This window comes from Hevea brasiliensis, chromosome 11, assembly GCF_030052815.1.
Source record: "Hevea brasiliensis isolate MT/VB/25A 57/8 chromosome 11, ASM3005281v1, whole genome shotgun sequence".
Lineage (NCBI taxonomy): Eukaryota > Viridiplantae > Streptophyta > Magnoliopsida > Malpighiales > Euphorbiaceae > Hevea > Hevea brasiliensis.
This window is the reverse complement of record NC_079503.1, coordinates 5,380,901-5,406,939: the sequence shown is the minus strand read 5'-3', so window position 1 is coordinate 5,406,939 and position 26,039 is coordinate 5,380,901. Positions and strand designations below refer to the sequence as shown.

Sequence of the window (26,039 nt, the reverse complement as noted above, 5' to 3'; positions counted from 1 at the left end):
TTAAATATAATTTTTAATAATATTTTATTTAGTGTGTGCTCTCAATAACGGTGTAAACTGTAAACTGTAAACTGTCAATTGTGCTTCGGGCAATAGTCCAAGAGTTTATTAGAACCTTTTCCGTATGAAAATATCAGTCAAAATCTTTGACAGAACAGGAGAATAAAGTAATCCAGTTTCCAGTTCCCTCTGCCACGTTTCTGGTCTAATACATTTGAGGGTCCTTACTCTAAACTGTATCAAAAGGGACACGTTCTTTCTTCTTCTTCATCTCTTTTTCTTTTCTTCTCTTCCCACTTCTACTCTTTTCTTGTTAATTCTCAGGCAATTCAACATGGGTGATCAAATAGTTATCAACAACAGCCACCGTGAAACTAGCAGCGATCAAGGTTTTGTTATAGACATATACCCTCTTAGTGGCTACTACTTTGGATCCAAAGACCCTCTTCCATTCAAGGAAGAGACTTTAGCTGATCGTGCCCAGAGGATGAAATCAAAGTATATACTCTTTTTAGCTCTCTGTTCTTTTCGGTTTAGTGGGTTATTTTCTTTTTCTTTGTTCGTGACTTTTCTTTTGTGGAATGATTTTGAGCTGGTTTTGGAATTAGCTATCATGCTCATGGATTGAGGACGTGCGTGGAGGCTGTTATTTTGGTTAGTTTTCTGCTTTCTTTCAATATGCAATTGGCTTTTCTTGCTCTTTTTCTTTGATGATTTTGTGAAATCGTATTATTTTGTTCATTGCATCGTTTGATCGTCGCATATGGTTCTGTTCTCCAAGTTTGAGGGTTTACCAGTTAGTATATGTTTAATAGAGATTGAAATATTGGCAACTTGTTATTTACCAAGAAACCTTAGCATTTGAGATGACTATGAATTGGGATGTTGTTGTAATGTTATTAAATCAGGTTGAATTGTTCAAACATCCTCATCTTTTGCTACTGCAACTAAAAAATTTCATCTTTAAGCTTCCTGGTGGCCGCATAAGACCTGGTGAATCTGGTAATTCTCTATTTGTATTATCTTATAAACATGATATTGACAAGATGATCATTTCTTTAACCATGGAGTATCCTTGTGAGGCTTATTGAACAGGGATTTTGTTTGGACTTTCCAGATATTGAAGGACTGAAACGTAAACTATCAAGAAAGCTCTCTGTAAATGAAGGCGAAACTGATTGGGAGGTAATTAGTTGCTTTTTTGGTGCTTATGTTGAAGTATTATCATTTCATGATGAGTGGGAATTACATATTTTCAATTATCAGGTGGGAGAATGTCTTGGGATGTGGTGGAGGCCTGACTTTGAAACTTTGTTGTACCCATACGTGCCCCCTAATGTAAAAACTCCCAAGGTAATTGAACTGAGTCTGCTCTCTTGGCATTTTTATTGCATAACTTCTTAAATTATCGTGCTTGTCTATTTCTGTAGGAATGCACAAAAGTCTACCTTGTGAGGTTACCAGTGAGTCGAAGGTTCATTGTACCAAAAAATCTTAAACTGCTTGCAGTTCCATTGTGCCAAATTCATGAAAATCATAAGGTACAATTATTTGTTATGATTGGCCGATACTATTTATATCTTTCCATTGAGATTAATCAGTCTGGTAGTGGTAGATTGCCTTAGTGGGTTCTAGTTGAATTTATTATGCTATAGATTGATTCTAAATACTTCCTCTCTGAGCATGTAAATGATTTAATACTACATTGATTCTTACATGGAAATATTCACTAAAGTTAAATATCAATGTAATTTTCATTTTTAATGCATTTTTGGTGTCATATTTTGTAGACCTATGGACCAATAATAGCAGGAATACCACAGCTGCTATCAAAGTTCTCCTTCAACATTATCAATACTTAAGCTAAGCATCTTTATTGTGATTGATTAGCTACAAGGTAAGTATAAAGGGCTGCTACAAGGTAAGTATAAAGGGGTGAATGCACTAGTTAGAAAAGGCTTTTTGCTGGGACATCTACTTTTTGAGAAATCTTGATAGAGATATTGTATACAGAATAGAATCTTACATTTAGTCAATACTGAGGCTTTTTAATGTTGGAACAGCAATATATATGTTGTATTTATGTTGAGGTGTCACTTTTTTGTTCGGATGTTTCAATATTTGAACTACAATACTCCATTATTAATTTTCTATGCCCTTCCCTCCATCTTTCTTAACCTTGCTTATGAATATTTCCGTAAAATGTTCGTTATATCAAAAAGAGGAAAGGGAAAAAAGGAAACAGTGATAGAGCAGGCATGCTTTTAACCATGGGATGAGTTTGATCAAACATTTATGTTGGAAGTGGCAATGTTTGTTCATATTTGTTTCAGGTTATGAAGTGTTTACATAATGGTGAAGGATGTTGTTAGAAGCAAAATTATCACCAATTAGCTCCTAGAAAGTTGTACAGACATGGAACCATCAGAAGGACTGTGTCTGTGAGACAGTCAAACGAAGAGTTTGATTACTTAATTAATAGATGACTTATATTTTTCTGTTATGTGTAACTTTTCTTGGATACTTCATGATCTGGTCTGAAGCAATTTTAGGATGTCTTCATTTCTGTCATTATAGCTTTAGAATGTGAACGCCGACCAACCTTTGAGTTTGCCCAGCATATTTGTTAAGGTTTCATTTTATATCATTTGGTGGCTTAGTTCGAGTAGAACTGCCAACTACTGTAGTTGCTATAAGCCTCTGACTGAAATGGCTTATTTTTTATTTTGTTGAGGTTATTGCAATTTTTCATTCTAGCTGAAATCTATCGGTTATTATTATTATTATTTCTCCCACTGTCATAGGATGTGTTGGCTTGGGCTCATCTGTTTGCACCTGCTAGTTCAAATTTTTAGCAGTTGTTTAGTTCTGATCTGCAGTTAGTACTTCCACTCTTCTCTATTCTGGTCTACTATACCTTTTGTTTACTTAGTTGAAAAATGTTGAATATGTTGAATGGTTTTTAAATGTGTCAAAAATATTGCAAGATGCTTCTCAGTTTATAAATAAGTTGGCTGCCAATGGATTCAGATTTTAGCCCGAGTAGCTAATACTGTGCGTCTCCAATGGCAGCAATCTTATATTATGTTGAGTATGGAGTGTTTGTGTGTGTGGTGGCTGTTAAAGAATCTGCGAGTGTTGACTTGGATGGCTTAAGGTTTGGTATTTAATCTTAGCTTTGCCTTTTTTTTCTGAATGTCTTGTGGCACTGAACTTACATCAAGCTTGAGCTCCAGCATTCCAACAATTGTTAAGGGGAAAATAATTGTTTTAACCAAAGGAATATTAAATACTCTCCTTGCACATGTATTTTCACTTATAGAGTTATTGGTTTTACACTCTTAATGATTAATTTTTTTAATGATAAATATACTATTTTTTAGTGCACTAAGTGTATCTATAATTAGGAGTGAGCATTTGATTCAAATCGAACTGAATTAAATTATAAAAATTAAATTACATATTTTAGAAATTGAATCGAACCGAAATGGATGAAAAATCAAATTGAATATAATTGCTTTATTTTGGTTAGGTTCGGTTCAAATTGATCAATTTTGATTTTTTATTGATTTTTTAATTTAGACTTGATTTTCAAGTTATTTGGTTTAATTTTGATTTTGGTTTGAACCTAATAACCATTAACCAATGAAATTAAACAATATATATATATATATATATATATATATATATATATATATATAATTAAATATAATTTATAAATTTCTCATAAAAATAAATCAATTCAAAAATTAATTCGATTCGACTTGGTTCGATTTGAATATATAAAATTGCTATTTGGTTCAGTTCGGTTTAATCAATTTTTTTTTTCTTCAAAATCGAATCGAAATAACTGAAATTTTTATAATATAAAATTGAGCCGAACCGATTGAATTTTAAAACTGAACCAATTGAACAGAATTGATTCGTTTCGGTTTGATTTTTTGATTTGAACCGAAATCTGCTCACCCCTATCTACAATTTATCAAAGACAAAAAAATATATACTATTGTTAATTTAGACTTGATTTTCAAGTTATTTGGTCTAATTTTGATTTTAGTTTGAATTTAATAATCATTAACCAATGAAATTAGACAATATATATATATATATATAAAAAATTCATAAATTTCTTATAAAAATAAATTAATTAAAAAATCAATTCGATTCGACTTGGTTCGATTTGAATATATAAAATTGCTATTTGGTTCAGTTCGGTTTAATCAATTTTTTTTCTTCAAAATCGAATCGAATCAAAATAATCGAAATTTTTATAATATAAAATTGAGCTGAACCGATTGAATTTTAAAAAAAAAAAAAAAAAAAAAATTGATTTTTTTTGGTTTTTTTTTTTTTTGAATGAAAAATCTGCACCTCCTATCTACAATTTATCAAAGACAAAAAAATATATACTGTTGTTAATCATCAGGAAAATTTTTTATCTATACTAAGATATATAAACACTTAATTGATAAAATCATTTAGAATTCACTATGATTTTAATTAAAATGATAATTATTTATGGGTTGAGGGTATTGAGAAGGATTACTCGTACCATCAGAATGTGGTACCAATTTCGAAGGAAAGTGATAGAGCTGGTTTGTCTCCGCCTGATTTATTGACCATCCAACAGTTTTGTCTACCAAAGAATGTGGATTTGTTATTCGAACCAATAGCACACCATATATAAGTGGGTGAGGGTGGGTGGTGGTTACATCTAGAACAATTGGACAGGTTAATTCAACTAATTCTTTCTAATTTGTCAGATTAGCTGAGGAATGTGGTGCTGATATGAACATGATAGCTTACTTCTCTATCAAAAGCCCAAGCTGGTCTAGCACCAAGGCAGCAAAGCATCTTTGGTAATTATCAGTTCACCTGCTAAGAAAAGAGTAAAATCAATATCAATAAAATCATTGCTTGACAAGGACCATAAAATGGGTTTTTTTTTTTTTTTTTTCCCTGCTGTCCCATAGTGCTTATCAAATTTAAGAAAATGGCCATTACTCTTTTAATTCATAATGAGTAGCACATAAAATGAAAAATGGTCATCACTTTCCATACCAGTTGTTGGAATGTGACACTACTCTCATATTGGGATTTCAAGTCTTATCTCTAAATGAAATTTTGAAGAGAACTCTGTCTAGTAAGCATCCCTAAGTTTTGGTCCTTCCATGAATGCACTGGAAACGTTTTTAAACAGTGACGGATACACTGTTAGGGCAGTGGGGCACTTGCCCCACTGGCCGACTAAAAATCTTTATGAATTCATATTATATTTTCACTATTGCGTCCGCTAAAACAAAAAAAGCTTGCTCCTACAATTTATTGGCAGTCCATTACCGTCGTGGCTCATTAAAATGTGGTGAGTAATTTTGCCTCCTAAAATAATATCTAAATCTTCCTTTGTTTTAAAAAACATGCGAGTGTGAAAATTATATTATTTTTATTATATTTTTTTTATAAAAATTATTTAGTATCTAGAATTTATTAATACCAGTTAATTAAATTCACATTAAATAAACTTATAAAAAAGATAAAATTCTCTCTTATAGGATTTAAACTCGAAATCACTAATTAAAAAAAATTCTTATTATTTTATCCCACTTATTGGGGTTATTACGAACATACCCATTTATATAAAAAAAAAATTGTTAAAATTTATTTTATGAGAAAATTATATTTTTTTTAAAGTAAATTATTTTCTTTTGAAAAAATTGGAAATTGGAAGAGAGAGAGAGAGGAAAAAAGAGGCGCGACTAGTGAAGTTGCTGATATTTTTCTCCACCAAAGACTTGCAACGACTCTCCTCCACATCTGTTCACCCAATTCCCGATCATGAAGAGGGGAGCCTTAAACCCTAATATCAAGCTCAAGCTTTCTCTTCCTCCTCCCGATGAAGTATCCTTCGCTAAGTTCCTGTAAGTCTAATTCTTATGTTTAACAATTCCTGTGTTTGATACATTTCGCTGATTTCTAGTGCTTGCCAGAACCCAAAGCGGTACCTTTAAGGATGGTGATCTGCTAGTCAATCGAGATGGAGTTCGAATTGTCTCGCAAAACGAACCCGAAGCTGTAAGATGATTCTAATTCCCTTTCTTCCCAGAGATGATATGATCTTTTTGAAATATTGTTTTTAGTGAGGAAAGAGCTGATTTTTCTTCATTTGGGGAGAGGTTCAACTTTAGATCGGTAGTTGAAGGACATTTTTGCTGGGTTTCTTTCTTTCTTTCTTATAGTTTTCATATACAAATTCGGTTTCTTTTGAATTGAATAGTGAGAGTTAACCTTGACTAGTTCATTCCTCCAATAATTCCTTCTGTTCATTTACTTCAAATCATAAAATTACTTCAAGTATAGTGAATGATTATGGTGACTAAGATAATGAATGCCTCACAATTGTAGATTTAATTTTCTTACTTGGAGCATCTTCTTGTCATCCCAGTGGAGTTATTTTAATTTTTATCTCCCGACACTTGAAAAGATAAGAAGTTGTGTGGGACCTTTTGCATGTTCTGACACTATACACTTGCAAGGGCCGTTTTCCCATTTTGAGACTGGAGTGACTGCCCCCATAATGTAGAAGTCTTTTTATTGCCTTCTCTCCTTGTATCCCAAATACCAAAATAGGGCATGAGTCCAGATTTAGTTCTTTTGTTTTTAAATAATTTTGCAATGCCAGTTTTCAATCATCTCCTGTACTACTTAGAAGCACCTGAGGGATTTGGATGTAAGCAAAAAGGAAGGCCCATGGTTTGGAAGCAACTTCACAATAAATTAGTAAATGATTGATTTTCCGTCCGTTCTTTCACATAATATGCCTACTTGCCTAGAAGATTCTTCCCTTCTTAAGATTACCTAAAGTCAAGACTGAGAAAAAGGATGCACAAAGGAAAGAATGTTACTTTATCTGTTTTTCCCCCACCCTTGTTATTTTATCACTGAAAATTTGCCTTAAGCTTTTTTCCTTGGTACAATTCCTTGGTACAATCTATACCTTCCGAATTTATCTAGAGCTCTTGGAAGAAAGGTACAAAATAGATTAACTCTTATTGATGAAAATTCTTGAAAACAGTCGATTCCTACTTGCCACTTTGTTAAAGCCCTAAGTAGTCGTAAAATGAAGCCTTTTCTTCTAATATAGCCTTTCTTTTATGTCATATCCTATCAAAACAAAAAAAAAAAGGTAGCCTCTTACAAAGCCTTTTTATCATAAGCTGCATCATGTAGTGAAGGAAAGGCTTCCTTGAGGGTGATATCACCCCTCTCCAAGTCCTAAAAATGAGGCTTGAACTGTCTGAGTCAAAATAAAAAATGACGTAATCATTCCTCTCATTCCTAATGGCCTTCTATAAGCCATTGTACTTGGAAATGAACTAACAGTTTTAATTTTGATGCACCAATGAAATGTCCCCATTATTGTATGCAGCCTTTATAGCTTATCTCTCTAGCCTATCCTCTTCATATAGAATCTCCAAAGCCAACCTAACAAAGCCTTGAACATAGCAGCATCTCAAAAGTCCAATCTGGCCCTATTTAAGGCAGTGTTATTAAAGGTGAGAAAAGGCGCTTGGCGAGGCGAGGCGAGGCGACCCCTTGATGCCTCACGTGGCTGAGGTGAGTCGACTTGCCTAAGCTCGCCTGAGGCTCCAAGGCGAGAGGCGTTAAAAGCGACACCTTTGAGAAATAATAGAAACTTTTCATTTTTTTCTTTAATTTTTTTGTTTTAAAGCTATAAATAGTTAAAAGCCCTAATATGTTCTCTCACGACGTCAACAACAATATTGAAGAAGATTTGAGACCACAATAAGGTACTTATTGATTTCTTCCTCTCTTTATCACCTCTTCTTCTTCTTTCCTCTCTCTCTCTCCTCCTCTCCTCTCCTCTTCTTCTATTCTTCTCCTCTTCTCTTCTCCTTCTTTATCTCTTTTTTTTTTTCCTTCTTTTTCTCTCAATTAGGCCACAACAGCACAACAATACTTCTTTTTTCTTTTTTAACTTTTTTCTTCTCTTCTCTCCCCCTCCACTTTTTTCTTTTCTTTTTTTTTTTTTTTTTTTTTTTTTCTCTTCTTCTCTTATTATCTCATCATGCCATCTTTTACAGCATACTTTGTATTTTTTTTTAAATTTTGTTTCATTTTAATTTTTTTTATTCGATTTGTTACTTTTTAATTTATTATTTCATTATTGGTTGGATGAGTATTGTAATGTGCATTTTGTTAAATGGGTGTTGTGATATTGATATGATTTTCGTTAAATTAGTATTGTAATATGATAGTACTCTAGAGTCAAAAGGTTTTAAGTTAAGTAGAACGAAGACAGAATACATGCATTGCAAGTTCAGTGAAGGCTAAACTGGTGATAGAGAAGGAGTTAATTTGGATGGAGTGGTACTGCCCCAAAGTAATCACTTTAAATATCTCGGCTCAATCCTTAAAGTAGATGGGGGATGTTAGGAGGATGTTAGTTATAGGATTAAAGCCGGATGGTTGAAGTGGAGAAGTGCCACTGAAGTTTTATGTGATCGCAAGATTCCCAATAAGTTGAAAGGAAAATTTTACCGTATAGCCATACGACTAGCCAAGTTATATGGTAGTGAGTGCTGGGCACTGAAAAAGTCGTATGTGTCTAAGATAAGAATTGCGGAGATGAGAATGTTAAGGTGGATGAGTGGTCATATTAGACTAGATAAAATCCGTAATGAGAGTATTAGAGAAAAAGTAGGAGTAGTGCCAATTGAGGATAAGTTGAGAGAAGAGAGATTGAGGTGGTTTGGTCATGTGAAGCGTAGACATGCAGAGGCTCCTGTTAGACAAGTAGAGCACATTAGGTTAGAGGATAAAAAGAAAAGAAGGGGTAGACCTAAACTGACTTGGAGGAAAGTAGTACAGCATGACCTAGAAGAATTACACATTTATGGGGATTTAACCCAAAATCGTTTAGAATGGAGAAAGAGAATCCATATAGCCGATCCCAAATTCTTGGGATAAAGGCTTAGTTGAGTTAAGTTGAGTATTGTAATATGATGTACTTGAGAAAGAATTGATGTGTATTTGTAAACAATTTTTTCATTTTGAAATGGGTATTGTGGCCTGTTTTAGAATTTCTCTATTTTTATTTCTTTTGCTGCAAAGATCATAGATGTGAAATGTTGAATGTAAGCACAATGATGGTATACAACTTCCTTTTAGGCATTACCAAATGTTGTAAAAGTCTTGTTTAATATATATATATATATATATATATATATATATATATATATATATATATATATATATATTATTTATTAAACTAGTTAAAATTATGACATTTTTGTGTTAAAAGTATATATAACTCAACTCAACTAAGCCTTTATCCCAAAAATTTGGGGTCGGCTATATGGATTCTCTTTCTCAACTCTAAGCGATTTTGAATTAAATCCTCGGAAATGTGTAATGCTTCTAGGTCATGTTGTACTACTATCCTCCAAGTCAATTTAGGTCTACCTCTTCTTTTCTTTCTATCCTCTACCCTAATGTGTACTACTTGTCTAACTGGAGTCTCTGTATGTCTACGCTTCACATGACCAAACAACCTCAATCTCCATGTTAAAAGTATATATGTATATATATAATTTAGGCAATTTAACTACAATGCCTTGTTTCAAAAAGGCTCTCGCCTAAGGCGATAGGGTACCCCATCGCCTTGGTGGCACCTCTCACCTTGATAACAGTGATTTAAGGTGTACAACCCTTCCTACAATTGTATAATGTTTTTTAGTGCCATCTGTAACTTCCTACATGAAATTTCTTTATATGCTTTCAATTCATTTTCATCTTGGATTCAGGAATGATGAGCAGAGAAATGAAAGAAATAGGAAGGTTAGATGTAGTTCACTTAATTGCCAAAATGAGTTCCATGAACTGAAAAGCAACAATTAGTGTATTAAACTTGAAGTTCATATTTTTCCTGTTTATTCAATGAGTATATTAGTTAACGTGTAGTTTCCTGCCTTACAAACTTCTAGTTTGTTTTGTGTGCATGCTTGTCTTCAGCCACCCCCTATTAAACCATCAGACAACCAGTTGAATTTGGCAGACATAGACACCGTTAAGGTCATTGGGAAGGGAAGCAGTGGAATTGTGCAGCTGGTGCAACATAAATGGACAGGCCAGTTCTTTGCATTGAAGGTATGGCTTCTTTTCCAAGAAATGTGAATGCTAAGTCATTTACATTGCTGTTCCTTTTTATCATGAATTTTGTCATTCTTGTTTAATTCAGGTTATACAGATGAATATTGAGGAGAATGCGAGGAAAGCAATTGCCAAGGAACTAAAAATTAATCAATCATCGCAATGTCCTTATGTTGTTATGTGTTACCAGTCTTTTTATGACAATGGTGCCATTTCAATTATCTTGGAGTATATGGATGGTGGATCTTTTGCAGATCTTCTCAAAAAAGTTAAAACAATTCCAGAACCATACCTTGCTGCGATCTGTAAGCAGGTGAAATATTTAGAAAATCATTGAAATCATGAATTTTAGTTATTTACAGTAGTACCACTCAATTATTTTTAGTATACCTTTTCTAATTTCCACAGGTGCTCAGGGGTTTATTGTATCTTCATCATGAAAAACATATTATCCACAGGGACTTAAAACCTTCTAATTTATTATTGAATCATAGAGGAGAAGTCAAAATTACTGACTTTGGTGTGAGTACAATAATGGCAAACACCTCTGGACAGGCCAATACTTTTGTTGGTACATACAACTATATGTCTGTAAGTATATAATTGTACATGTGGTAATACTGTTTTTTGTTTCTTTCTCTTTTGCAAGAATCTTTCCACATTCTTTGGCTGCCAAGGTTCACCATTATTCTGCTTGTATTTGAAACTTGTTCATGTGTGATTGTGCTCTATAGCCTGAGAGAATTAGCGGAGGAAAGTATGGCTACAAAAGTGACATTTGGAGCCTGGGTTTAGTGCTGCTCGAGTGTGCAACTGGTCAATTCCCTTATTCCCCTCCGCAGCAGGATGAAGGTTGGGTTAATGTTTATGAGCTTATGGAAGCTGTTGTTGAGCAACCACAACCTTGTGCACCTGCTGACCAATTTTCTCCAGAGTTCTGCTCATTTATATCTTCATGGTATAGATTATGTGGTGATTTGTAATAGCTCTGCTTTCTTTAGTTATGGAGTGAATTTATGCTTTGTATATGATATTGATGAGTTCTGACTCAAGGATATAATATGCATAACCTCTGTGTCTTCCTTTACTTGTCATGTTGATCCATTCTTATGAGTATCAAGCAATTTAATACAAAATACTAAATATTTGTTTGGAATAAAATAACTCGCAAAATATGTTATATGTGTGTTATTTCTGATTCTGAGGATGTGTTTCTGCAGTTGAATTACAATAAAAGAAACTATTGTTAAATCTATTTATATATGCACAAGGTTTTTGCATGTCATTTCTATGTTCTTTTCCTTTGGATGGAATGATACTTTGGGCATTACCCCTTGTCAACACTTTTGTAGTAAGATTGAATTGGTATTTTTCTTTTGGCCTAGACGATATCATGAATTATGAGGTTACTAATTCCCATCTGGATTCTACTGTCTTTTTCAGTGTGCAGAAGGACCCAAAAGCTAGACAGTCAGCACATGAACTTATGGTGGGTGAAATTCCAATTTACTTCTATTTTATTTTTTAACACATTAAAGTCCAAGTCAAATCACATAAACATATGCTGACTGGACACTTCTATTTCTGACTTGTTTTTGAATCTTCTCAATGCAAATGCCAGACACATGCATTCATGAACATGTATGACGACCTGCATGTGGATCTCTCATCTTACTTCAAAAATGCAGGCTCTCCACTTGCAACCTTAACTTATGGTAAGTCCAATTTTTGTTTGTAAATCCTATCGTGAAAATTAATTGTCCTTTAGTCCACATCCTTTGGTGTGCTATGTATTGGATCTTCTGGCATGAAAAATTTTTAGTCCATTATATTCTTTCACCTTATTCAGAGTCTGAATGCTAAAGGATGGTAATCTTTCCTTTCATATGCTCATTTCTGATAGAATTTTGATGGTATGTGATAGAGTAGAGAGTAAGAAAACAAGCTAGGAATGGAAATGAAAAGAAATAAGATAGATTTGATTGTATTGATTCACAAACTTTTTACAGAACAAGGAATACAATCAGTATGACATAACAGCTCCTATGACACTTCTTCAGTCGACGATAATCAAAAGAAAATAAAGAGACGATAAATGACTGGCATCCAGCCCCCAGGATAAGAATCCCGTGCAGAGGAAACAACACCCTGCCCTCTTTTTCTCAAGAGCTGCCGATACCTCATTTCCCCTGCTACCCCCCTTAAATTCTGGAACTAATTCTTCCGTTATAACCACCTCTAGCCATGTGTCCTTCTCTCTTTTGTTCTTTCCATCAGATAATTCCGCATGTGCTGCTAACAGAGAGATTCCACTCCCTTTGCCCTGCCCTTTAGCTCTTCTAGAATATACCTTAAAAGGCCTTGGGCCCTTTTCACCCTTATCATTGCCTACCTGTTGAGAAGCAGCCTTGTCCTCAAGGCTGAAGTAAGGGAATTGCCCACGAAAATCAGCTTCGTCTAGCCAAGTTGCTTGCTCTGCAGATTGCCCTTTCCATTGAACCAACACTTGTGAAACCCATTGATTATTTCTGTGAATCTGTCGTTGTTGGCATATGTGATCTGGTTCCACCATACTCTCACCTTGTTCTTCCATGTGTACTGGTAAATCAGTGAGAACCGGGTGATTACCAACAACCCGCTTAAGTTGGGAAATATGGAATACAGGATGAACCTTTGAAGTAACAGGTAGCTTTAGCTTATAAGCCACAGCCCCAATCCTCCCAATTATCTCAAATGGTCCATAATAACGGGCAGATAACTTAGGACAGATTCGAGAGGCAACAGATTGTTGTCGTTGAGGCCTCAATTTAAGGAAAACATGATCTCCAACAGCAAACTCCAGGTCTCTTCTATGCTTATTTGCATGTTTCACCATCCTTTGTTGAGCTCGATGAAGATTAAACTGAAGCTGTTTCAATATTTCATCCCGATCTTGTAAGTGTTGTGAAACAGCCTCCACCTTAGTTTCTCCAGGTAAATAATGTTGAAGGACTGGAGGTTGCCTACCATATACTATTTCAAAAGGGGTTTTTCCTGCAGAAATTTGGAAACTAGTATTATACCAGTACTCAGCCCAACATAACCATTTCGACCATCCCTTTGGCTGCTCTGAGGAGAAACATCGAAGATAAGACTCTAAGCATCGATTTAACACCTCCGTTTGGCCATCCGTTTGAGGATGATACGCTGAACTAAACTTCAACCGAGTGCCTTGCAATCTAAATAATTCACCCCAGAAATTACAAAGGAAGACAGGGTCTCTATCACTTACAATAGTCCTTGGTATGCCATGTAACCTCACCACTTCTCTAGTAAAGATTTCAGCCACTGATTTTGCTGTAAAAGGGTGGCGCAGAGGAATAAAATGCCCAAATTTGGAGAGACGATCCACTACTACAAGTATACAGTCTACCCCATTTGATCGAGGGAGACCTGTTACAAAGTCAATGGAGACATCTTCCCATACTATTTTCGGAATTGGAAGAGGCTGTAATAAACCTGCAGGAGCTTGAGTGTCGTATTTATGCGTCTGACAAATTAGACAAGAGGCTACATAAGTCTGTATTGCTTTCATCATTCCCCTCCAATAAAAATTAGATGCCATCCTTCTATAAGTGCGGAATGCCCCAGAATGCCCTCCTTGCGGTGTGTCATGAAACTCGGCAATAAGTTTTGATATCCAATCAGATTGAGCTGGTAAAACTAATCTGCCTTTAAAGTACAACCTGTCATGAATAAGTGAATATCCAGGTTGCACCTTTGATCCAGCTGACAATTCTGCTATAATTTTGCTCAATTGTTTATCTTTCATCACTTCTTGCGCAATCTCCTCCCAATCAACCCATTGAGGCACTGAGATTGCCTGCAATTCTACTTCTTCATCCCTACGAGACAGGGCATCGGCTGCCTTATTAGAGATGCCAGTTTTATATTCAATCATAAAGCTATATCCCATCAGTTTTGAAAGCCAATATCTGTCTTGGGGTGCTAGCTTGTCGCAATAAAAAGTGCTTGACTCGCTGATCCGCCTCATCGTAAATTTTTGACCAATGAGATAAGGTCGCCAGTGTTGTATTGCTAAAACTAGTGCCATTAATTCCCTCTCATAAGCTGATTGAGCAGTAGACTTATTGGATATTGCCTTGCTGAAATAGGCAATTGGTCGATTCTGTTGCATTAAAACAGCTCCAACACCACTTCCTGAGGCATCACACTCTACCACAAAAGGCAAAGAAAAATTAGGCATGGTTAGAACAGGTGAGGATACGATTGCCTTTTTAAGTGCATCAAAGGAGTGTTGTGCTTCAGCATTCCATTGAAACGAAACTTGAGCCTCTTTTTTAAGCAGGGCTGTAAGAGGGCGTGCAAGGTGCCCATAATTCAAGATGAACCTCCTATAATATCCTGTTAACCCCAAAAATCCACGTACTGCCCTCACTGACTTCGGAATAGGCCATCTAATTATACTGGAAACCTTGGCAGGATCCATCTCCACTCCCTTAATAGAAATTATATGACCAAGGTATTCGACTGAAGTTTTTCCAAAAGAACATTTCTTTTGATTCACATGTAATTGATGTTGCCGCAAAAGCTCTAGAACCTTATGTAAATGTTGCATGTGAGAATCCCAATCACGACTGTAAATAAGTATATCATCGAAGAACACAAGTATAAATTTCCGTAAATATGGACGGAAGATATCATTCATCACAGCTTGAAAAGTCGCTGGAGCGTTCATCAGTCCAAATGGCATTACAAGAAACTCGTAGTGCCCCGAATGCGTCCGAAACGCTGTCTTGTGAACATCAGGAGCTGCCACCCGAATCTGATGATATCCGGATTTTAAATCAAGCTTTGAAAAATATTGAGCTCCATGTAATTCATCCAAGAGCTCTTGAATCACCGGAATTGGATATTTGTTTGGCACAGTAGCCTTGTTCAATTGGCGATAGTCAACGCAGAAACGCCAACTCCCATCTTTTTTCTTAACTAATAATACTGGGCTGGAGAAGGGACTGCTACTAGGACGAATAATTCCAGCCGAAAGCATTTCAGATACTAGTCTCTCAATTTCATCTTTCTGAATATGCCCATACCTGTAAGGGCGTACGGACACAAGTCCTGTTGCGGGTAGAAGACGAATTTGGTGGTCAGCTTGCCTTTGAGGTGGCAAGGATTTGATTTCAGCAAAGACATCAGCAAATTGGTGAAGCATGGTTTGCATAGCCTCCTGTTGACTAGAGTCCAAGTGATTTGTTACTTCATTATTGCCCCCATCAGATTCCACGAGCCACAAAATAGCAGAAAATTCTACATCAACAGTTTTCCTTAGTGCACGTAAAGAAACTGGAGTACGACTCAAAGATGGATCTCCCTGTAAAATTACAGTGCGGTTGCCCATTTGGAATTTCAAGGTCATCTGTCGCCAATTAGCATGTATCTCGCCCAAAGTTTCCAGCCATGCTACTCCCAAAATAAAATCAACACCCCCCAAAGGAAACACATAACAGTCAGTATTAACAGTATAATCAAGTAATTGGAGCTCTAGTTGCTTACATAATCCAGTTGAGGAAACCTTGCACCCATCACCTAACTTGACATTAAAAGAGGGTGTGGCAGAAACAGGCAATTGTAGGCGCTGCACTAATTGATTAGAAATGAAATTATGGCTCGCACCGCTGTCCACTAACACGACCACGGGTTGATTAGCGATCCACCCTTGAAATTTCATGGTTCTTGGTCGCTGAATCCCTCCTACTGAGAATAAGGGCAACTCCAATCGGGAGAAATGGGCTTCATCCAGTTCCGTAACCATTCTCGAACCTCTAATTTCTTCCATCTCTACAAGTTCCCCTTCCTCAGTCAAATATTCATCTTCCCCTCCAATTAAGGCCCTCAATGATTTGCTAGGACACTCATGCAATGGAGAATAGGGTTGTTTACATCTGAAACATAACCCTTTTGCCCTAAGTTCTTGATACTCCTGATGTGAATACTGCCTGGTACCTCTCTGTTTTAGTTGAGTTGTCGAAGATTTTGCTGGAGGAGCTGGAAGAGCTATGGGTTTTTTATCAGGTGGTTTAGTTAAGGGCCCATCTCGCTTTTGATCAGAACTTGGGCCAAAATATGGACGTTGGTCCTGAGAAATTCGGGCTTTCGGTCCTAACCCATGTGAGGGATACTTCATCTTCATCCCATCGGAGAAATTTCGTGCTGCCTTATCCTTGGAAGAGTGCCACCGCTGTCTCTCAATTTCGCGAGCCAGTTTCATTGTTCTATACAAATCCGTGGTTTCATGAGAACGCAGACGCAACCGTATGTCTTCTCTCAAGCCATTCAAAAAGAATCCCAAACATTGTCTATCTGAGATATCTGGAACCCGAGAAGCCCTTGCTACAAATTCATCAACATAATCTGCTACAGTCCCGAGTTGTTTTAGTGCGACCAAGTGCTCATATGGATTGTCGGACATCTCGTCACTATACCGTTGCATAAGCTCTTCCCGAAGTTGTTCCCATGTTAAATGTGGATTACGCTGCCTCAACCATCGAAGCCAATGCAAAGGTGCCCCTTCCATACTCACGAGAGCAAGTGACACTTTGAGTTCATTTTGAATACCATGGATTTCAAAATACTGCTCTGTTCTTGCCACCCATCCTACTGGGTCAGCCCCATCAAAGCTTGGCATTTCGACCTTCTTTGTAATAGTAGACACATCCTCCAAAAGTAATGCTCTAGCGTTAGACTTGGTGACTAGGGTATCCCCTTGATGATGCGGTGGAGAAGATGGAGTAGATGTACCCTCCATTTCAGATTTACTTTTACCTCTTGCTAATGCCGCAATCATATTTTCCAATCTACTGAACCGTTGTTCTTGGTCCAGTCGTATCTGATCCTGATTCAACCGAATAGTTGTGATGGCTTCTTCCAAATCAGCAATACTCCCCTCTACCTTATCCATTCTTCCCTCCATCCTTGTTTTGGTCATGTGAATCCGGCAGGTCGGACCAAATTGATAGAGTAGAGAGTAAGAAAACAAGCTAGGAATGGAAATGAAAAGAAATAAGATAGATTTGATTGTATTGATTCACAAACTTTTTACAGAACAAGGAATACAATCAGTATGACATAACAGCTCCTATGACACTTCTTCAGTCGACGATAATCAAAAGAAAATAAAGAGACGATAAATGACTGGCATCCAGCCCCCAGGATAAGAATCCCGTGCAGAGGAAACAACACCCTGCCCTCTTTTTCTCAGTAGCCAAGCGATACCTCATTTCCCCTGCTACCCCCCTTAAATTCTGGAACTAATTCTTCCGTTATAACCACCTCTAGCCATGTGTCCTTCTCTCTTTTGTTCTTTCCATCAGATAATTCCGCATGTGCAGCTAACAGAGAGATTCCACTCCCTTTGCCCTGCCCTTTAGCTCTTCTAGAATATACCTTAAAAGGCCTTGGGCCCTTTTCACCCTTATCAGTATGTTTTGCTTCTTAAAAACAAAAAGAAGAAAATATTAAAAATTAGTTTTTAAAAAAAAAAAAGTTAAGGGAGAGCAGGTGAGGGGTTATGGGTTTGATACCTAAACCCTTGTTCCAATGAACCAATAAAAGAAAGGCAGGCAAACTGGTGATGGGTTCTGGATTTTTTTTTTTTTTTTTTTATATAAGCTTTATATAGAGAAATTATAATTTATTCCTGGTGCACTAAAAAATAGTGCACCTCATACTCAAAAATTTTAATTATTCCTCAAGGAGGGTAGGTCTCATGTATATGTGAGAGAAGGAGCATGCGCTCTAGGAGTATTGAATAATCTCTCACCTTGTATCTATATGTACCTGTAATTTAGTACTAGGCATGGCAATCAATAAAGCTAGCCTCTCTCTGTCTATTTCTTTCCTTTCCAAGTAGACAAAAGTTACTTGATTCTTTTTCCTTCCTCTTTTGCTTTTTGTTTCATGCCCCCATTTGTGCATATTCTATTTTCAACTCAGGATTTTGCATTGCTGCATGCACACAGGGATAATTAATGGAACTTGCCAACTTAGTACGGATTTATGTGGACTTATATTTTTGAGATTTGAATATATAATTGTGTCACTTTTAAAAGGAGTTCCCATTTGCAAACAGATAGAATATGAAACAGTTCAAGAGAAGTTAGCTGCCTGAAATCTTGAAGAGCTGTCACTGCAACTGAAAATAAACAGCTTGCTGCCATTGAAATGGCAAGTGCCAAGGCTTTTATTGAAAGCATCAGTACTTCATAGAACACATCCCAGTGCCAGAAGATTTCTTGTGGGAGGAACACTGCTATATTCAGAGTTTATGATTGCTGAGAAGGTGCTATTTGCCTATTTGTATTATTGTTTGAGGTATCAGGAGTGTCTGTATTACTTTAATTTTTTTTTTCTTTTTTTTTTTTTTTTTAAGAATTGTGTCCTGTATGAATTAAAAGCAGACAAAGACCAAATTTCTTTTTAGTTGGCTCTATTAGGGTTGAAAAATGCATCAACTCCTGTTTAATAGACGTTCCATCTAGGGTGGCCACTGGGACGGTTCCTGGGACCAGGGACTAGACTGCAGGGTCTAGATTCTAGTTCAGTTTGTTCTGGTTTTGATTTCATTCAACTGTTTAATTAGATTGGCCAGTTCTGGGTCCGAGCCAGAGTGGCCGCCCCAAGTTCCACCTATGTAATCTTTTTCCTTGCATGGAGTTAAGCCTCTAACGAGCGTTGTTTGACCTTAACCTCGGATACTGCCTGATGGGTGATCTAAACTTATATATTGGTCAACTGCAGCCAGCAGGTGGTGGCTGCTTTGAAATATTCTATTTCACTGTCCCAGTGATTACCCTGACATTGAATGATCAGTCGGCTCTATCAGCAAGTGATACTATAATCTATACATGCATATACTGAATTTGCAGAACCAGGTTGGTAAATAATCAGTCACCTTGGACGCGGCCAGGCGTATCTCAGATTTCTATCAGACCCCTTGGTAGGCTGCTAAAAAAAATGCACCACAAATTGATAGGATGTGGCGATGTGCAACGTACTCAAGCCCACATAATTGAGGAAATTTTTAAAACTAAGCAAGGCTTCCAATGTATTGCAGTTGGTAGTACACGAGTTATGAGAGCTGCTGCCAATTAGCAGAGACAGGGTGAAAGAGAGAGAGAGAGAACTAATAACGGACGTTATGTCTAGCCCAAACAAAAAAAATCGGTGGGCTAAACAAATTTTCTGTAGCTATATTAACCAAAGGATATATTCCCTATCACTTACTATAGTATTTGAAAATTTTCAATTGATGGGTTTACATATTTGTTACCATCAAGCTTTCTTCTTTAATTTCCGTTGAGCTTTTAAGTCCACTACAATTACAGTGATATTGTCTTTGCTTCCCTTCTGAAGAGCGAGCTTCGAGAGGCATTCTGCTGCAGCTTGAGCAGCAGGATCGACTCCTTCACCCCTTTCTGCAGACATGGTATCGCCATTCCTTTTATGCCAAAGAAGAATTCTTCTTCTAGCAATGTCACAAGCCTCTTGATTTGTCATGACGTCCCATAAACCATCACTTGCAAGGATAAGGCACTCGTCTTCTTTTGCTCGAGGAACAAACATCACTTCGGGATCAGTGATAATCCATGGCTTCAAATATCTATCACCTGAGTGAAAAATAATAATGACGATAACGGATTAGACAATAAATGATTGATTAAGAGCACGTAACGTCTCAGAGAACAACATAAAGGGTTAGAGTGCAGACACACACCTATGGACCTTGACATAGCAAGAACACCAAAAACGCGAGACCCATTCCACTGTATGATCTTGCCTCCTGCTGCTTCTATCCTTGCATATTCATCTTCTCTATCTGGCTGTAAGCAAAATAAAGTCATGAGGAGATTGATCTCCTTAAGAATTCCAGGTGAAACTTTCCTGGGAAAATACTGCAATAACAAGGAAGCCATGCCTTACTTTGTGATCTACTGACAATGGCATAGCTACTTTTCCACGACACAGAACTGCTCTTGAATCACCACAATTTGCAACTATAATGTGAGTTGGACAAACAATGGCAACTACTGCAGTAGAACCAACAGTTTCAGGGGCAATAGGTTCAAATTGAGCCTCAGAATCATCAGTATGACGTCCTGTGGTGCTTTTGCATGATCCTCCTGTCTCAGCATCAACTTTTAGAAAACAATTTAAGAAGGCTTTCTTCCACTGCTCCTGCCAACTACTCCTAGTGCTTCCACTACACAAGCCTGCTTTTGCAATTTTTAGCTCCTTGGCCAGAGCCAAATGAATTCGCTTGGCGCAATAATTAGCAACCTACAGAAAGAAAGCTCTTAGTTTTGACCACGCAGAACCTTCTTGGCTCATTTATAAACTGATGAATACGCAACTAAAGGAGAATAGCAAGAAAAGTGGCATTAAGCATACCTGAGAGCCCCCGTGTCCATCATAGACACCAAAGAAATGCGCAGTGTAGTAACCAATTTTCTGGTTCATGCCATTCATAACATTATCTTCCATTAGCATTTGAGTAGGAATATGCAAAAATCTAGGCACAACAGCAAAAGCATCTTCCATCTCTGGTCTCCCTCCACATATAGATGTAAATCCCCAAAGGGGTCTGCTATCTAATTTAAAGGCACTCAGGCTACCTGGCTTTTCTTCCAGCACCACAGGAGGCACAGGATTTAATTTTGGACCCTCAATGCCTGTCACAACTGAAACAATACCATCCACAGGCTCTAATTCAACATTTGGTTCTGTCACATGGGACTTAGCTATCATTTCAAAATTACCCACGCTTTTTTCAACATTCATTGAATCCCTATTGTGACCTTCATGCTTGTAAGAAACAGACTCAAAAGGTGTACTGTTTGGCTTCCTTGCGGTGTTTGATATCAAGGTTGCTTTATCTGCCATACGCTTTAGTCCAGAAATTTCCATGTGGGCTGTTACTGGTGACTTATTGCAGATAATTTTGTCTACGCTAAATGGAACAGCAACTGCTGGAGATGTCTCCTCCATTGAATTCGTTTGACTTACAGCGATAATCTATAATATGGAAACCTTAGAACAAAAAAAAAAAAACACTAGAATTTGCTAATATGCTTGCTACTTTTTGTATGTTGTAATTTGCTTCTCAAACGAATTGTTTACACAAGAAAGAATGATGAAGCCTATGCAAGCAAATTGAACAAGCTAAGAACTGAAGCAATGAGATGCCAATTGAACAAGACAGTATATGAGATGGCTGGAAAATGGACTGAAACTTCTATTGTTTGGGATTCAAAGCAATAAAAAAAAAAAAAACAATAAAATTAAATGCTAGAAACAGATGGCTCTAGAACCTATTCAACCTCAACTGGAGTATTCTCTATCTTGACACATCAACCAGAACCAGAGAGAGAGAGAGAGAGAGAGAGAGAGAGAGAGAGAACACCCAAATTCTTCCTTTTTCTACCTCCCAAGCAAACTTTTGATCCTTTTGGTCATAGAAAGACGGATAGATGAATTGAGAAAATATGAGAATTAGTGAAACAAGCAAAGTAAACGAAACAGAGACATGAAAAAAAAACTTAAAACAAAATAGAAAAGCCTGGAAAACATAAGAAAACCAGGTTTCCTGAATCAGAGGCAATTTATCTCAGCCTCTTGAAATTGGGTTCCTTTCTTTTCTATTATTTTCTACTTAACAACCTTCAACTACCCAAAGTTAAGAAGACAAGGACAAAGTCACCAGCTGATCTCCAGGGATATGCACCTTTCAAAAAAATTATCAAAAACACTCTGAACAAGAACTTCAAACACTTCCAAAAATTCTTAAAGAAAAAATAAAACATTATACATAAACAAAGAAAGAAAGAAAAAAAAAGAATGCAAACAAAAAACAATCAAGTAAGATGTAAGAGTTGCTTACCCCTGCAAGAAAAAGCATAGAAGAAGGGAAAAATGCCGTGGAAGAGCAGAGCTTAAAAATGAAATACATTATGTCAAAGAGAAATAGACCAATGGAGAAATACACACGTGTTCATTTAGAACAAAAAAATTATTTTCTTTTGGGATAAGTAAAAAAATATTCTGCATGACAACCTCATTTAATTTTTATAAATTTGAGACATTGAATTTTTTTTTTAGTAAATACACTGAAAATCATTTATTACCATTAAATAATATTAATATAATTTTAAATTTTCTTTATTATTACACCAAAGTAAGAGAGCATAGTACATAATTGAAAGTATATTATTAAGTATGATTTTTTTTTAATTCCTCCATAAAAGAACACTTTCAATGAGTTGTGAATATTCTATAATAAATTACTAATTTTAAAAATTATTAATTAATAAAATTTAACTTAATAATATTTTTTAAAAAAATAAATTTTAACTTAATAATATTAAAATCATAAGAATTATAAAGTTTAAATTTGAATTTCAATTAAAATTAAATAATTAAAAAAATTATAGTTTAAAAAAAAATAGTTTAAATTTGTGTCTACTACCACTGTCACCACCCAGACACTGGGACCAGGACAAAGGGCCCTAGGCCCCCCCAGTGTAGTAGTAACTCTCATAATTTAAAAAACCATAAGGCCCCCCCCCCAAAAAAAAAAGAAAAAACCAAAAAAAAGCCCAAAAATAAACTAACTTTCTTTTTTTTTTTTTTTCACTACACAATAAAACACACAAAAAAATACTCATTGGGGAGCTCACTCTCCTCATCATAAAAAAAAATAAAAAAAAAAAATGGCTCCTCCATCCATCCCATCCAATCACACATATAGAAATTTTAGTCCAAAATAAAATATAAATTTAGTTTTTATCAAAAAAAAAAAAAAACTAACACAACAACAAAAAATTCTTATTTTATTTATACAAACATTAACACATTAATAACGACGAGGCGAGGAAAAAGTGTTAAAAAAAAAATCTCCCTCTGAAAAAAAAAATTTTTTGAGTGAGAGCGTTCGACTCGAGAGAGTAAAATATCAATTTTAACCATAAAATGCATTTCTATCATCCTCTCATACTCGCTTTTCCTCTTCATCACCAGATTCTCTATCTTTTTTTCACTCCACAAATTAAAATAGACAAATTTTCTCTCAATCCCACCAACGGCCAAACATTCCTTCAAATCACAGGTGGATTTGATCGTTAGGGTTTTGATTAAACACCTGAACTTGGTCCTCCATCGCAGCGGCAAATAATGTTATAAGTTCCGGGCAGTGTATAGCAATGGGATTGACGACGGGACGAATTGGAGATCGCGATCACTCCCTCTCGTCCTCGCCTCTCACATGAATTTAGGATTAAATAATTTATTTATATATACTTATGTAATTAGATATTATAATTTTGAAAAATATATAGGTTTTATTTTAAAATTATGTGTAAACTTTTATTTCTAATTTTTAATTTTATTTTTAATAAAAAATTTATATTATATAATAAATTAAAATAAAAAAAAAATATATTATTGCGTGGACAATTTATCACTCTTATTATCATCCCACACAATATTAATATAGAACGAGATTGAGAAAGATTGATTAGATATGAAGTAGGTAGTATCAATTTCGAGAATAATTATCATATTTTAAAAATGTATTGCTACAAAATTATAAAATACTATTATTTAATATATTTATTTTAAGAAAATTAATTATTTAATAATATATTTTGCAAAATATATTAACTAATTTTATATTTTTATTTTATTTATTTTTTAATTCTTTAAATTATTTTAAACGTAAATTTGAATCTATAATTTAAAATATAATTATATAATTTATTTATTTTTTAAGTTTTAAATTATTTAATTTTTATGCTAACAATTTTTGTCATTTGAATGAATTAAGTAAAAGAGTAAATAAAATTAAATATAAGGATTAATTAATATTTTTTAAATAAAAGTTAAATAATTAATTTTAATAAAATGAAAAACTAAATAATAATTAAAAAAAAAAAAAAGAAATTTCAACACGGGAGGACATGGGTGGTCTCATTCCATGGCAGCAAAGTAGTGAGATAATTATTATTATTTTTTTAATATAATCATATTCAATAAAAAAAAAAAGAAGAAAATTAGAAATGTGCGCATATCACTAGGAAAGCGCCACGTAAAGCGGGGCGGTTTGTCAGAAAATGAGAGTCCAGTGGGCGAAGAGGGTGACGTGTAACAGAATCAAGGGCGAAGGCGATGTATACAGTACAATGCAACTACATACATGCACTGACGCCGTTACTTTACTCATATTCATACTTTTATCTTGTTTTGATTAAAGCCTTGTACATATCTCTTTCTTCTCATCTTTACCACCCTGTATACTCCTCTAAATCTTGCCTAGGCTGAAAAATCAAATAGGAAATGTGAGTGAGGAAATATATACACTGAATGGGTAGAATAATCCTAAAATAAATATGTCATTAATTCCGAATGCTATTTTGAGGGATATGAAGTCGTTCCGTAAGGGAGAAGGGTTATGAAGGATTGGGATTGGAGGAAGGATGGGGACATTGGGATTGGATCTTTGTTTGGGCATCCTATACCGCCACAAACAAAAATGGAATATACCCCAGTACAAAAAAAAAAAAAAAAATCTCCACACTTCAAACTACCTTTTAATGAACAAGTTATGTCAAAGCCAAGCGCATGCAAGGCATAAAATTTTGAGGTATATGATTTACTTTGCTGCTTGAGCCCTAAATAACTAGGAATTTATAAAGCCTCTAAGAAACAAGTTAAGCAACGTCTTGGTGAGTTTACTTCCTGACAAGTACTCACATTTTTTTTTTTTAAAGAAAATACAATAGTAACAAAATATAACTAAAGAATGGATATTTATTGAGAAGATTAATTTAGTTATTTTTAACTTTTTGTTTGAAAATTTAATTTTTTTAATTTTTAAACTAAATTTCTTAATTTAAATTTAAAAATTAAAAATCTCAATTTTTATTTCCTTAATTTTTGAACTAAATTAAATTTAAACTAAAAATGATTAAATTGAATTTCCCAGTGAAATTGAACTTTAAACTTTAGTGGTTTTGACATTTTATTTTTATAAAAAACTAAATTTTAAATTTTGCAAATGGTTAGATCAATTTTTTGAATTCAACGGGGCTTAAAATAATTAACAATAACAATTAAATTTTAATAAAAAAATTAATTAAAATAAACCATATGAATATTTTGACATTCAACTTTATTTGAAACCAATTCCATATCAATATCAAAAAATTATAAACCTTTAGATAAAATACTTCTATCTCTGTCATTTTAAATATCTTCTTTGTCTTTTTCACTCATTTCAACTTATCATACTTCCATACTGAGACATTTGAGGCGTAACATTAGATATGACCAAACCATTTTAATCAACTATCTCTTATTTTACTTCAATATATATAACTGAACCGAATCATTGATTTGATTTGGATTAGTTTTTTCTGTTTCGACATTTCCTCTACTAGCTAATGCAAATCTGCATTCACAAACCAATTCAACTCTAACAGTGACAATACAAAAGCAGCACTGGCTTTCCTAAACAATCAATCAATCATCATATGCAAATTATACTAGTCAACAGACAAATCATATCCAAATTATACATTTAAACAATTAAATTGATAAGGGATTTAAACTAAAAACTTTTGAATTTTTCATAAAAATTGAGGGGAAAAAAAAAACAGAAAAAAGACTAACCCATTTCAAGCTGCAATAGAAGAGACGACAAGAGAAGGTGAAAACGAAATCTTATAAAAAAAAAAATGCAGCAGCAAAGAAAACATACATCACAGCAGAGTGGAAGAGAGAAGCATCTCAGATTCTTTAAGAGTCTCCAATTTCAT

General features: G+C 35.1%; 3 protein-coding genes across 4 annotated transcripts; 2 read left to right on the top strand and 1 right to left on the bottom strand.

Annotated features, from left to right (window-relative positions):
* Positions 1-154: 154 nt before the first annotated feature.
* Positions 155-2,110, top strand: LOC110633618 (pre-mRNA cleavage factor Im 25 kDa subunit 1). Of its 2 annotated transcripts, XM_021782291.2 has the most exons (7): positions 161-498; positions 609-654; positions 909-1,002; positions 1,118-1,185; positions 1,267-1,353; positions 1,431-1,541; positions 1,791-2,110. In XM_021782291.2, exons 1-7 carry the CDS (start codon positions 335-337, stop codon positions 1,860-1,862), a joined length of 642 nt encoding a protein of 213 aa, XP_021637983.2. In that variant the 5' UTR covers positions 161-334; the 3' UTR covers positions 1,863-2,110. The 2 variants fall into 2 exon arrangements, with proteins under 2 accessions (XP_021637985.1, XP_021637983.2); XM_021782293.2 differs by lacking the exon at positions 1,431-1,541 and having other exon boundaries at positions 155-498.
* A 3,607-nt stretch (positions 2,111-5,717) lies between these two features.
* Positions 5,718-18,675, top strand: LOC110633600 (mitogen-activated protein kinase kinase 2). Its single transcript, XM_021782267.2, has 9 exons — positions 5,718-5,918; positions 5,988-6,072; positions 10,033-10,167; positions 10,259-10,483; positions 10,579-10,761; positions 10,905-11,128; positions 11,614-11,659; positions 11,792-11,885; positions 18,302-18,675. Exons 1-9 carry the CDS (start codon positions 5,836-5,838, stop codon positions 18,310-18,312), a joined length of 1,086 nt encoding a protein of 361 aa, XP_021637959.1. The 5' UTR covers positions 5,718-5,835; the 3' UTR covers positions 18,313-18,675.
* A 586-nt stretch (positions 18,676-19,261) lies between these two features.
* Positions 19,262-22,125, bottom strand: LOC110633599 (protein phosphatase 2C 77). The gene is made up of 5 exons (XM_058129736.1): positions 22,109-22,125; positions 20,620-21,952; positions 20,152-20,508; positions 19,946-20,051; positions 19,262-19,838 (listed from the first exon to the last, which is right to left on the bottom strand). The coding sequence occupies exons 2-5, from the start codon at positions 21,214-21,216 to the stop codon at positions 19,504-19,506; spliced, it is 1,395 nt and encodes a 464-aa protein (XP_057985719.1). The 5' UTR covers positions 21,217-21,952; positions 22,109-22,125; the 3' UTR covers positions 19,262-19,503.
* Between the last annotated feature and the right edge of the window lie 3,914 nt (positions 22,126-26,039).